This window comes from Apaloderma vittatum, unplaced genomic scaffold (genome assembly GCF_000703405.1).
Source record: "Apaloderma vittatum isolate BGI_N311 unplaced genomic scaffold, ASM70340v1 scaffold11301, whole genome shotgun sequence".
NCBI classification, from domain to species: domain Eukaryota; kingdom Metazoa; phylum Chordata; class Aves; order Trogoniformes; family Trogonidae; genus Apaloderma; species Apaloderma vittatum.
Genome location: NW_009698523.1, coordinates 1 through 14,598, shown reverse-complemented (window position 1 = coordinate 14,598; position 14,598 = coordinate 1). Strand labels below are relative to the sequence as shown.

Below are 14,598 nucleotides of genomic sequence, written 5' to 3'. Positions count from 1 at the left end.
CACATAATGCCAAAAAATCCCGAAACTCAAAACTATTTATCATCCAAGCTTCTAGCCCCACAGCTTTATTGTAGTCCAGAGGTTCACAGCTTTATACTGATAGTGGTGCCTAATTATACAGCACATTATAAATAGCCATAATTTCATCAACTACAGCACTAGAATGTTGGCTTCTGAATCTCAGCATAAGCATGAATACTTTGGGGTCATTACTTTAGTATTCTAACTTGGAAGACATAAAGGATTTGAGACTGCAGGTGGAAATCTGATCAGATACTCTTGTTGAACAAAACTCACAAAAGTGAAACTGGTCAAGCGACCCAAGAATGGTCTTAGCTGGCACTATTAATTCAACACCAGTTGCCATGGGGAATTCATTCTTTTTAATGGCTCGCTATTGAGGTGGTTAAGTTTTTAAGATACTCTGAAAGCTTGTCCCCTTTGACAGTACTTAAGGTGTGTGCTCATGGTGCATTTTTCATCTTTGTAAATTTATCCAATTCTTGCAGTGGTATTCAACAAAAAAACTAAAGCCCCACCATGAAATCCTTAAAGTAAGTGCTATTAATTGGGACACTTCTCAAAGTATTTTCATTTTAAAGGATCACTACTGTCCCTAGTGTCACTCTTCCTGTTTAATTTTGATTGTCCGAAGTTTTACCAGGCAACAGCAGGTACTGACTGTGTTCAGCAAACTAAGTAGGCCCCCGAGTTCCACAGAACTCCAGCCTCATGAGCACACATTCAACACAGAAACATCTATGTTAAAAGCGTAATTCAAATCATTATGAACACCTGTAAAGATATAACGAACACATTTTCTTATGTTTCCTGAATTATGTAAGCAGAGGTACTAATCAATGAGCTGCTAAACAAAAAAAGCAATCAAATATAGTCAACTTCTGACAATGCAAAACAAGCCTTTACATTTTCCACTTATGATTTGATTTTTGTTTTCTTTAAACAAAGCATTAAATAGTACCTGATCCTTCATTCTTGCTTTTCTTGGTAGTGTGACTGCAATTTCTGTATCTGTTGTTATACTACCTATTCTCTGTTCTATTCCACAACTGTTTTCCTTTAATGCTGCTTCCACCTTTCCTGTAGAAGGAGCTGGGGAGGAGCGTGCTGAATCTGCAGGACGAGGTGAAATGCTTTCCATTCTCCTAGTGCTGCCACTATCCTCCTCCTCATCATCATCACTAGACAAAACAACTAAACAGAAAATATTAAATTCTCAACCGCTACATTTTTCTGTAACAAAAATTTCTTTTCAAGCAAGAGCTTAAGAGTAATTTATGTAATAGTCCTGCAGTGCCTAAAAAAAAGTCCACATTTATCATTATATTACGCTTTTATTAATGTTTCTTTGGAATTTGCAGGTGCTCTCTCCCTCATTTTTTATTTCTCACAACTAACTATACAAGAAATGGGTATTGTTAATCCACGTCTAGACACAGACGTGAAGCTACACATTTCTTGGTTCAATCAAAAATTTAAAAGTGAATAACACAACATCAGAAAAGCTGATGAGAAATTATGACTGAAATTCTTCAAATCAGTAAGACAATACGATCTAGTAAACTAAGCATGGAACTAGAAACATAATTTCCCAAATTCCAGTTCCTTCCTGCTTATAAATCAAGTGTACTCAGAGAAAGCACAAAAATTAACGTTTTACAAATTACTGAATTTCAGTTAATGTGTACTTTAAAAGGAAAGAGGGGAAAAAACCAAAATAAAAATCAAATATTGTTTTTCCCTTTGGGAGAATGAATTACAGAATTCTGCTAAGAAAGTCTTTTTAAAAAAATTATAAAGCATAAGTATTTTATAAAAAAACCAAAAATATTCATGACATAACTTTTGTTTTCCCCAATGTTCATCTTCTCAGAGAGTACCTCAGTCTATAAAAAAGAAATTACAAAAAGGTCTGTTCCTCTTTCCCATTAACACACCCACAAAAAATTTGATGCAAGATCAGTGTAACATAAATCTGCAAGGACAGTTCCTTCATTATACAATATTTTGGGTTTCCAGTTTATGGCTACGTTCATAAAAAGGTACTTACTTGGATCATTTAGTTCAGATGGTTTTGTACTCCTCTGTCTTAAGGTTCCTGTAATTTTAGGATTTTTTGTCCCAGTTAGAAGACCAGCTTTTCCATTCTGTCGTAACATAGAATGTCCTACAACTTCGTTACTCAGTAGAATATCCATCGGGCCTTTCCCAACAGCAGTACTAAAAAACTTCTTTGTATTGAACCCTGTACCTGAAGATTTTTGCCCTGTTGAATTCTGATGTATTGAAGAACGTGATAAAGGTCCCACAGATTCACTTAATGACACAGTTTGTCTGGAGACTCTTTGCAGATCTTTTAGAGAAGCACTTTCACAATGTCGGCATTTGGTCTGATTTTCATTTGCCCGCCCACAGTTTGGGCAATCAGTAGAATAATCAATTTGTTCCAAAAGCTAGAGAGGAAACACACCAAAAATCAGTAACCATGTAAGTATAAAGATTTCCAAATCTTGCATTTAATTTCTGTTCAGAACAAACACTGTCAACACTGTAATAGCGCTTACAGTAAGCAGAGAAAACAAACATTAAAATACTGCTTGATTTTTTTCATTTAAGAAATGAAAAATGCTCCAACAGGAAAAAATGTCATTCTAAATGTCATTCTAAACAGTGATTAACGTTGCACAACTTAGACTTTCCTTCCTGCCTTTTTTCTTTCCATATGTAAAAGGCTGCACACTGTTAATATACATATATCTCCATCAGCAATAAGGTCCAGTTACATAATTTCTGTAAAAATAGTTTAATTGGATGAAAATAAAGGATCCACAGAGCAATACTAAGGAAGATTAGAAGAAACCTCCTAGGTCACGAGGTTCATTTGTCCTCCCAAGATACCTTCTAACAGCCTGGTAAAGCATGCAGAAAAAAGAAATTCAGGAGGGCAGGGAAGAGGGGAATAAAAAAGAAAAGAAAATATATTGCTCAAGAGACTAGCATCTCAGAAAAGCAACAGAACTTGAAGAAGAGTTCCCCAAATTTTCAAGATCTTACCACTGCAAAGAGAGATGTGGTTTGTTTCTTTCTCATGTACTAGGTCCCACTGAATTATCACAAGCATTTCTGCACTACAGGACTTCTCCTTACAAGCAGCTGGTTATGTCTGTATCTCCTCTGACACAAAACCACAACCAAAGCCTCTGAATTGTTCAAAGATTCCATAAATCTCCAATCGATCATCTATACACTTTGGCAACTCACGGCTCAGGAAAATGTACATAGTTCACAACAAACACATAAATCATTGCGTTAAATCACTGTAATAAAGGATAAAACTCTTAGCCCATATAAAAAAGAAAAATAAAACCAAGAGGTATACTAGTGAACTCAGGTGCAGTAAGATGTGTTCTATATCCAGAAAGTACGTCCACAATCTAGGTAGTCCTACAGGATCACAATTATTCCATGGGATTGGAGTAAAGGTTCAGCTAGTCCTGTGCTGCCCTTTCAACAGGAGCCAGTGGGAGATGGTTGGGAGCAAAGGGAACAGGGTAACAACACAGCCTCCACACATGATTGAATTAATAACTCAGACATTTACCGACTCAATGGTTGAATTTAAATCAATCCATTAAATGACGACACAGCCTAACAAATTTTATCAATCCCTCTTTCGAATCTCTTAATATATCACCTGAAAAATACGGGGGTTTCACCTCTTTTAAGCTTACTGCTTGACAGTTTTACTACAGGGACTCTGAGAAAAAGTAACAGGTTTCCATTCATGACTGTTGGGTGTTCTCAACTTGACATATTTTTAAGATACGCAGGAGAAAAAGTAACAGATGAAATTACTAAATACTGTTTACAGTGCAACCTGTCTGACGGCTTTGGGAATGAAATCACAGTCCTAGAACAACACAATCAAGCCTGCTGCTTTTTTATCGGGGTGACAGAGAACAGCTTGTTTTAGCAATGTGGTCAGCTACACACAAACCCGGCTCAAGGTCACCAAGCTGCTCATGCAGCTCCAGCCCTCGCTTTGCAGGCACATACAGTGCGGGAAGTAGTTCTGGAAGTCAGCGCCACGGCTTTGCAAGAAGGAGGAATACGCTGAAAGCACAGCTCGCTTCTACGTGTACACACAGTCTAGGCAGAGCTAAGAATTACTGCAGATGCTCTACACAGATCACAATCCAGCCACAAATGATGAAGCTGCTCTCCTTCCCCTCATATTAATTCATGTAATTCACAAGGAAGAAATTCTATGTATTAAACGATATTCATTAGCTCTTCAGAGTGATATTTTTTTTTTTATCAAGGCAGTGATGAGACTCCGTTTACTCTTAAATTGTTTTCTTCAATGACCATTTCAATCTAGAAGACTGTTTTCTGCTTTCCTGTCCTATCTGACAGGACATAAGGTGGGCTGCAAGGAATATTTTACTTCTTTAAACAAATAAAATTGTCAAATGTTTAAAACAAAACCCACAGAACTAACATCTTTTGCTTTGTTTTTAACTGCTTTGCTACTTCATTAGTTGCATGTATATCAGACATATAGTTCACATCTACACTGGTATTACATGTACATCAAAAACTCAGCTACTAAAATTTCCAAGTAATATCATATTAATTAACTAAACATGTAATGAAAATGCATGAGTGGTACCAAGTGTTTCATTCTAACAAAGAAATACATTGTGACTGACTTTCTAATCACAGGAGCAAACAGAACCTGATAATATATAATAATCTACTGTTTTTTCATTTTTCTAACCAAGATCACCTTAAAGGAAGTTGTGTTTTGATAGTCATATAGCCTGACCTGTGTTTGAGTACTATGAATCTTCCACCATAACCTGAGAAAATGGTAAGAAATACAGAAAGCCTTACAGAAATTTCCAAAGTATCTTACATCTGATATTCAGAACAGTTCCAAACAAAGCAGCTTTGTTGCTGCATCTAAACCAGATTTCATTTGGATGCCTGTGCTAGTTTCACTAAGAAAGAGAGAAAGATGTACTTGCATCCTTGCAGTACTTCATTCTTATGAGTACAAAAAATCATGACAATAAAAAAAGAAAACAAAACAAAATTCTGTCAAAGAGTAAAATATTGTTCCTCTATTTCACAGGCAGCAAAGCAAAACTTATCAGTTTCTGGTTTATCGATCAGCCAAGCAATTTTAACACAGGTTCTTTGGCTTTCCAGTGCAACAGCAACAAAAAAAAAAAGAATAAAACTTTCTCCCAACTCTAAGGATTTTTAAAACATTAACTTACTTTACAATTAAACGTCTATTTTTAAAATATGCATCAACCTTAAAACATACGTTTACATGGGTTTAAAATTTAACCCACCTTTAATTGAGTTAAGCTTTTTTTTGTAGCAGAAAGAGTCAAGTCAGACTGATATGAATTGCAGTGTCGTTTCTGTTGCACCTTTCTTTTAATTTCAGATTCTGATTCCGATTCTGACTCTTCTGTGTTTTCCATTATACTGTCTAGAAGGGAAAAAATTAAAAAATATTAACAAGAAACATCTACTCATATGCTGTTAAAATTACGATCAACTTACTTCCTCACATACACTAAATTCAAGCATGCATAAACGTCTTTTAAACACTGAACAAACGACACTACTTCAAGTGCCTCATATTTTGTTGTATGAACAAGAAAAAATTTCCAAAGTAACTTCAGAAGTGTTGCTTTATTAGACTATTTCAGTGTCTCTTGGTGACAATTTGTACCTTAATATCTTCGGAGCAGACTCGAAAATCTGTATTAACTGCACTAGAACTCCAATGGAGCGTCCACTGCAACAAGCAGGAGGGGTTCTGCTAGATTATGCTGATGGTAATTTTCACTAAGGGACTGCTGGTGAATGTACTTAGAGTAATTAGGAATGTTGTATGTAATTAGGATTTATTCCTTCAACACAAGACTCAGCAGCACAACGAACTATACTGCCATACCCTGGTTTATACTGGGTATTCATTTAAATACTTGAAAGAGTATAGAAACAAAGAAACTCATAAATTAATGATATACAGAGTGGTATTTTCTTTTAAGAAGTGCAGTATTTTGTACTAGAGCGCCTTAATTCCATTTAATATAAAAGTGCCACTCATACTCTCTAGTTTAATTGCAGTCTCCATATTGGAACTTTCTTAAGTCTGTATTTTTTTCACTAGGTATGAACACATTTTTCAATATACACACCACTCGTCTCACAAACATCCTACTACTAGAAGACATCTCAAAACTGAAGGATTGATTTCCAAAAAAGAAACAATAATAGCTAGGTTTTTTCGAAGTTAAATTCCTTTTGCATAGAGAACTGTTGAAGTTCTACTTAACATTAACCTAAAAGGACACAGCTGAACAGTCAGCCAGTGTAAACAGCTCCGCAGCTGACCAGCAGGTTTACAGACCGTGTCTGTATCCCCACTGCCAAAGCTCAACCACACACAATGACTTTTGTATTCCAATCTCACAATTTCCACACCTCAAAGCAAACTAATTTCTCTCTACTGCACCTCCAGCCACGGTCCTTAATTAGTGATGAAAGAAAGTATTTCAGGTGAGGCACAGAGCAGCACTGCTGCCGGCTCTTCTATTCACCACCTCAGTGCATGAATATATATTTCATACCGAGCATCATTTCCCACGTTACATTTGGCACATACTAACAGTGCTACAGAAGATTCTCATCAATTATTCAAGAACAAGCTGGGGAACTTGGACTTGGACTAGACGATCTCCAGAGATATGCTCCATCACCAACAACTCTATGATTCCACATTTTCCTAATTTTAGTTGGTTTTAAAATAACTGAAGCTTAATTTAAATTAAGCATGACAGAACAGGTTGCAGAGATCTGTCAAATAGGTAAAAATCTTTCCTTCATGCACAAACTTGCATAAATCTAGGATAACATAAGACGAGACATACTAAAGGTTACACAAAATTTGGCAACACACATACCCAAAGTGGGAATTAAAAAAATTATACAGCTTGAAAGAAATGAGAACTCTAAGGATAACTTACCCACTCCTTGAGATCGTGGTAACCTAATGTGGTCTGCTTCTACTTTCTGAAGCTGAGGGGGATATTCTTTTCTGGAAAATGAATTAGATATATGGTTGTTCTTTTGACAGATATCGCTATAATTTAGCCACAATATATGTGAACAAAATAAACCTGAAATGTATCTGAGAGCTATGAATGAGTAACTTCTACCAATACATGCTTTTTGTACACTTAAAACATTACCATAGTGCCAGGAATAGCTACAGTAAAGGTCTTAGAAGTACTTCTGCTCTAAATCCCCTTTGATTGCAATCAATAGTTCAGGAGTTCAGACCTTCAAACTTTCAAAAACTGAAGCCTGCATCTCCTCCTGCTCTTTCATGAAGTACAATATAGATTCTTTCAAAATCCGAAGCCAGAAACAATCACTGTTTTAGTATCAAAGTAGATTCCACAAGTTCCACAACTTAAAAAACAGGAAGAGAAGATGGAAAACAGAGGAAAGAGATCTGATGTCAAAAAATATTGTCGTCAAAAAGAACACTACAGAAGACTCAGCTCCTATGTATTTGTTTTAAATATGTAATAATATAGAAGAATTAATATATAATAAAACTTTTGTTGCTATGATTCACCTAATATACATACCACATCTTTTTGTGAAATCCATACAATATAAAATATTGTAGTAAGTTTTTTTTGGTCTCCTTAGTTTTTGGTTTACTCACAGATGTGTCAAATTATTCTACTATCAAATTAAGATTCCTGAAGTTCACTGCATCTCAGTTACTGTTTGTGGTAGGTCTGCTTCTCAGCTCTCTTACCCTGCTTTGTAGCCGTAGATTATTGTTCCCTTTACAACAGCAGAGGGCACGCACCTGAAACACTGGAGGTCTTGCCAACAACTCCAGCAGAAACTGTTTTTGTTGGCAAGCTAAGCCAGCGCACCAGGCTGCAATGGGCCACCCGCATCCTGTGCCACTACCTCTGACCACAAGGACATTAATCGACACCAAAGAAGGCAAAGAAAACAGCTGCAGGCAGTAACATCTCAGAGCAGCTACTACATTTTGAGGATCCTCCCGACAAAAAATGTGGCTATAACACTTCAGCACTAGCCAAAAGATTTTATTTCTTCCATTTTCCAATGCATGAAATTGTAAAAAACACTGAGACTTCTCCGCATTTCTAGGTAATAATTTCTCAGGGTTTCCCCACAGTTTATTATTAACGAGCATCTTCAGAATAAGATTAAGCTACAAGGTCATTCGGGTGACTTCTAACTCAATCACAAGCACACTGTAGTGTGGTGAGGGGCTGCACCAAGAAGGAAAACTCAGGCAGAAAGAAGGACTGAGAACTAAGCGTGGCTGGTCTGCAACACAGAACAGAGCGACACCACGGTACTTTACCAGAAGTGTCTACAAGGCCAGCACAGAGGACAAGTAGTTTGTTACTGACTGTTAAACGTGTTTCTGAAACAATCCTGCTCTGACCAAAAAACATGGGTTTTTTTATGCCTGTACATACAAAAACTGAACTAGAATCAGAAACTCAACATGAGCATTTGTTCAGAAATTGTTTGATTTTTTTCAAACAGATTTTTTAAAAACTCAAATCAGAAGGGATTACTTGAAAGACAGAACTGGTGAAAATATAAAGCCCAGCTCAAGCTAATCACTATGTAAGGAGAAGCTGTTACTATCAAAACAAATGATAATGCCATTCTAAAGGGTAGCGAAAAAAACCCATAATATCATACAGGAGATTTGAAAAATATAAACTTTGCCATAAGGATGCGTGAGCTGTTGTGGCATGTTATAATTACCTTCCAGCAGTATTCCGTAACTGTAAGTCTTGTTTTGAACTAACCACTGTTAGAAAAACTATTTTCTGTACAATGCTTTAAATATAAAATATTTCATTTATACTTAAGAGAAATAACACTGAAGCTATTTGAAAGTAATGAAAACAATATGGTAGATTTAGAACATTATAATTTAAGAACCACTCTGACAAATTCAATGTGTCTGAACATTTTTCTTCTAAAAATCATACAGGTTTGCATTATGTTTTTAATATGCAACATATTTGTATTTTTTTATAATGATAAATTAACCACTTCCTAGTATTGCTAAATGATTTTGTCTACAATAAAATCAGAATACAGTAGCATTATTTATCCTTGTCTGAATTCTGTGTTATCAGACTCATATTGATATTTATAGACTCATATTGATTATTTCCTAAAAAGCTAAACATTTCCAAGATAACATAAGGGCTGTCATAAAACAAGTATCTTCTCCCATAATATAAGACTTGTACTCATTTATTAACAATGAACCAGTAACACCCAAACCTAAGTTATGTAAAACAGCTCCAAGTCAACTGAGGCTTCCCTGCACCTTTAACTCAGTCAGCAAAACAAGGTCAGGTTTGAAGTTGTTTTGAGTTAGAAACAAAAGTGAAGACAATTTTAAACACTACTTATTGGAGATTTCATCTGCAAAAAATGCTTTCTTGCAGATAGTGAGTCCTCCCAAAAAAGGGCAGCAACTTGAAAGCCTCCTACTAGTTTCCTTCCCTGAAAAATCCACACAGAAGCAAAAAGGCAGAGCCCACCACCACAAAGTTTTTACAGACAACCAAAGGGAACGTGAACATCTGCAGATCCACCAATACCTTCTCCAGTAAAGTACTTGGTAAGCCAAGCGATTCAATTGCGTGTGAGCACAGAAAGAGAATGGAAACCATAGCCGCTATTTTTAAATTGAACACCACACTTATCCTTAAAAGGAATATTTGGAAAAGGAAAAAATTCTTAGATTAAAAAACATACAGCACCTTGCTGTTATATCCTACCTTAAACTCACAGTCTCCCATTTCATGAGGAATGAGGGATCAAACAGCTGAACAGATCAAGATGCAAGACTGTCTACATACTGTGTCCAACACAAAAAAACCCAAGAAATACAATATTCATTGCTATGCCTACTATCCTAGCAAATATTAAAAATACTGAATTTTTTTTGCCTGTTAGGTTTCCTACAAAAATACTGAGATTTAGATTTTGCTTGAAGAACAAGGCTTCATGCTCAGAGATTAACTATAGGCATCTCATTTATCCATTATAAGCAGTTTTGATTTTAATACCTTGCAGTACAAGGGAGGTAGACTAGTATTTGATAAAAGCAACCTCAAGAAGTAGTACAGAAGCAATCAGCAAAACAGATCAGGCTCTTCCTGCAACAGTCATGACAAAAACACCAAGGTGGTCTTGGACTGTGAAGAGTCCTGAACTTTTGATATATCTTAACATCAAAATAGTACAGCATTCTTGACTAAGGATGTTCTGCCCAGACAGAATGGTGTCACTGATTTAGTATTTTCAGCACACATTCAAGGTTACTGCCATATTCCTTTGCCAATGGAATTGGACCGTACTATCTTCACCTTGGCCTGGTAGACAGATTGTGTGTCACTCTCCTGCCGAAGTTAAAGTTTAGTATTAAAATTTCTTCTCTAGAAAAAAAAAAAACAAACAGGGAAAAGGGTGAACATGGAACAGGTATGACAATTTCTATCTGTGTGAGAAAGGAATAAGCCTGAAGAAACATCTGGGAATTTATGCTACAGTGCTGTGATAGAGCAGAGCTCTCAAAACTACCCACGATCTGGTATGAGCCACATCATAAACCACCACGTATGTGGCAGGGCTGCACCAACTCCAAACTCTGGAGGGCTGCGGGCTCACCTGAGAGTTGTGTTTCGGGCACAGCCCGATGAGAGGCTGCTTTTTTAGCCACTCCTCATCTTCTCTCTGTATACTACTATTGGGAGGTATAGCCCTGCAGGCAGACTGTTGGTTCCTACTTTGCTACACAAAAACAGAGTAAAGCATGATAAGACAGGTAGCACTAAGCTGCTGAGGTGAGATTTACCTTCAGTATGTCTTATAGGAAAAGCAGAGCACAAAAAGGCAGGAAGAGAAAAGCAGCAGCAGCACAGGGGGTTGTGTTTTTCGCATGCAGGTCAGTAGCTCCATTTGGCCCAGAAAGTGAGGAGCTGTAGCTGCACTTACAATGGTAATGATTAAAACTAAATTTAGCAGCTCCTACCTAAATCATCTTCCCCTGGTAGGACAGGAACAAAAAGCATGGATAGAAAAAAAGAATATATCCAGCAGTACTGGATTAAGAAGTTGCAGGTGTGTCCCCACGCACAACTCAGCCCTAGTTTTCTATGTCATACATTGCCAAATAAAAAACATTAATAGCTGAATGGTTAACTAATAACATAAATGAAGCATAAAGCAAAATGGGAAAAAAATGCATGAACTCAAAGGTCAGGTGGCAAAAGGATGATCAAAGCCCTTCCTAGAGGGCCAAAACGATCTGGTGAGTGTCTCTGATATTTCTTCTAAGATATACAAAAGTAAGTAAAACAGAAAGGCTTGATTTTATTACTGAATTCAAAATAAATCTAGAAAACCTGAAATTCATAAAAGACAGATCTACACTAGATTTCTGTGATATTTATATCATTATTTGCTAAACATTACCTAGACAGTTTAAACAACCTGTTATCGTATAGACTACCGAAACCCACCTACATAGACAAAATATTTCCAAAAATTCAACAAACTAATTGCTACCAACATTTCCACTAATATAACAAGTGCATGGTTATTTCATATTGTTAAAATATTAATAGCAATAAAACAAATGCAAGGCAAGTGAGAAATGAGCCAGAAATGAGTAATGAAAAACCAGTGTGCCTGGTTTTGCTGTACATTTTCTGTTAATTGCTTCAACATATACGCTTCATGAACACGAGGTACACAGTAATGCAGTAAAAACCTTTAATGCTTTTCAAAGTAAGGTGAGATGACAGTGACAGCTGGTAGACACCCTATTAAGATATTCTTCAGAACCATTTTGTTACACAAAGTGTGCTGCTCTAAGAAAAGAGTTAGTGGTGAATTCTTAAATTCCAGAGAAACTTAAAATTTATCTGTTTTTACACTGATATATAAATAGATAAATTTCCATTAGAAATGTACCCAAACTTCACATTAACATGATATATACTTAGAAATAGATATAAAGTTCTTCTTCTGGTAAAACAGAATAAGCAAACCACAAAACCAATCAATTCCCCTCACATATGAGCAGATATAATTGAATGTTCTTTAACTAGCATTGATAAAGCACTCATTCAGGTGATTTTCTTAATGCTCATGGCCATGCTCATTTCATTAACAGTAAGCTTACCTTTCCTTTCGGTCCAGATTGCTTAAAATATGAAAAAAGAAAAAAAAACATAAGATGCAAGCCCCACATGTGTTGCACAGCACTAAATGTAAAATTTACTAAATTTAAACCATAACTGTTTCATTGTCTCTTGCACTCACAGCATTAGTTTTAAAATGAGCATTATTAGTATCTTTACCTCTCCTGCCTTTTCAAAACCAGCAATATGGAATGCTGTAAGCTTTTCATCTACATGGCTGTTCCTGCCAAACATCAAAAACCTAAAAAAAACTTTTGTCATATGGGCATTATACTAACTTTATTCTAAAACAGAACAAATTCAAACTGTTTCCTGGTTTAGTTCCATCAAATTAAACAGAATAATGGTATTACAGAGTAGTATAAACTCATTCTCCTTTCCTCTGCACAAACACAACACTCACAAGAATAGAGCACGCTCTCTCTGACTCTCTCCTACCCAGAAGAATGGCAGGATTGAAAGAAAACCAGGTAAGAAAGTAATCCTGATAATCCTACAGAGTACAGCAGGAAAACACATTCAATCTCCACAGTGCTCTGGGAAGAGAGTAAAAGGAATTCAAAAACTGAGTGTGACCACTGCTACGTGGACTGGGGTGGGGGTAATCAGCCAACGTTGCATTAAAGCGGGGAAAAACTGCGTCCCTCCGGAGCTGGCCTTTTCGAACGACAAATGCTGGTTTTATGCGTGTCACATCTGAGTTTGTAAATCCAGTCAGATCCAAACCCTGCCTATATGGAGCCATATCCAGTATCCTTGGCACAGTTAATACTTAACTTGATTAACTTTTTACAGGTGCTGTAAAGAGTCACACTATTAAGAATGTTAAATTTTAATGCTAAGGATACTTAAAAGCAGAAAAAAAACCCTTCCAGAATGCCCAATACAGTACACTGTTATTACACTGGATGCCTCATTTGTTTACATATCACAGAAACATTTAGATTGAAAAAGACCTTTAAAATCATTGAGTCCAACCGTAAACCTAGCCTGCCAAGTACACTAAATCCCATGTTAATATAATACATTTAAAAGAATTCTCATTTTTACATTTCAGAAAGAATAAGAAATGAGAGTCCTGTGGACAGATCCAGGAAGTATAACAAGCGATGTCCCTACAAATTGCTTCGTGCAGCTCACGCACAGGATTTGTTAGACATGCTGTACATAGGTGCTATTGCAGTGCCAAGTCTTAGAGAACAGTCAATAGTCTAAAATAGAACTGTGCGTCCGTTAAATGAAGCAAGATAGTCTGAACTAACAACATTAGGCTAAGGTGTATCTGAAAATCTGTTGTATCAGAAGTGGAAAAAAAATAATTCCAATTTCACCTCCAGATGTCACTGGTAAAAGCATGGATTATATTTATTGAAATATTATTTTGAAATGCCCGATTTTGTTATATTGGAAACTTTCATTTTAAATGAGTGAAACAGATAATCAGCCAGAATTTAAATGAACATACATGTGCAAAAAACATTGCAGAAAATGATGAGAAATACAGTACACATCACAAGCTCCAAATTCAACTTGATAGAGATTACAAACTGAGTTTCATAATTAGCTTGGCCCATGTGACACCTTCCCCACTCGAAGAACCTCATATAAATAACAGGATCTGGCACCTCAGTGCCAGAGACTCAATCTGCTCAGAACTAATTTAAACATGTTTTTCTTTTTGGTTATCCTTTCACTAATTCACTATAGATTTAAAAACAGTATGTTAGGTTAATTAAAACTGTCTTCCCCATGTTGTAGTTCCCAATCATTGGCCCATAAAACAATTCTACATTTGCAAACAATGGAAAAGAACTTTTTCCTTTTTTTTTTGCCTGGAAATTAGTACAGGAAACAAAGCCAAACACTTTAGAACTCAATTTCCATGCTACTAAGCTTTTCTTGATATATACCTGGAATTTTATTCTTGGTTTGCCTCTCATATTCTGCATATAGTCCTTTCTGAAGAGACACCATGAGAATCTTAAACTCAACTATTGCCTAACGTCAGTAAAAACTAACAAAAAAAGATTTAAAAAATCCCAAACAACTAAAAACATGTAACAAAAAATTTACCTGCTTTATACGATGGGAATTTTGTATTAGGAACAGTTTTACAGTCCTACTTTGTGTTGAGTATTTTTCTAACTATTGTCTTCTCATCCATAGACTTACATGTTCAATATCAAGAAGTCTTGAGGTCCCCCTTCTTTTAAAATAATCTTTAGTTATAGTTATTATTAATAATTATTAA

At 36.0% G+C, this 14,598-nt stretch overlaps 1 protein-coding gene across 1 annotated transcript in view; it reads right to left on the bottom strand.

The window, feature by feature from the left end:
* SENP6 (SUMO1/sentrin specific peptidase 6) overlaps window positions 1-13,092 on the bottom strand; it is a gene marked incomplete at its 3' end in the record, with an annotated part of 38,795 nt that extends 25,703 nt beyond the window's left edge. Inside the window, exons 1-8 of the mRNA XM_009878054.1 lie at window positions 12,962-13,092; window positions 12,507-12,570; window positions 10,810-10,932; window positions 10,465-10,541; window positions 7,074-7,144; window positions 5,385-5,527; window positions 2,072-2,474; window positions 983-1,215 (exon numbers count right to left, since the gene is read on the bottom strand). Of these exons, the coding sequence (XP_009876356.1) occupies window positions 983-1,215; window positions 2,072-2,474; window positions 5,385-5,527; window positions 7,074-7,144; window positions 10,465-10,541; window positions 10,810-10,932; window positions 12,507-12,570; window positions 12,962-13,092 (1,245 nt within the window). The remainder of the gene's footprint in view (window positions 1-982; window positions 1,216-2,071; window positions 2,475-5,384; window positions 5,528-7,073; window positions 7,145-10,464; window positions 10,542-10,809; window positions 10,933-12,506; window positions 12,571-12,961) is intronic.
* Between the last annotated feature and the right edge of the window lie 1,506 nt (window positions 13,093-14,598).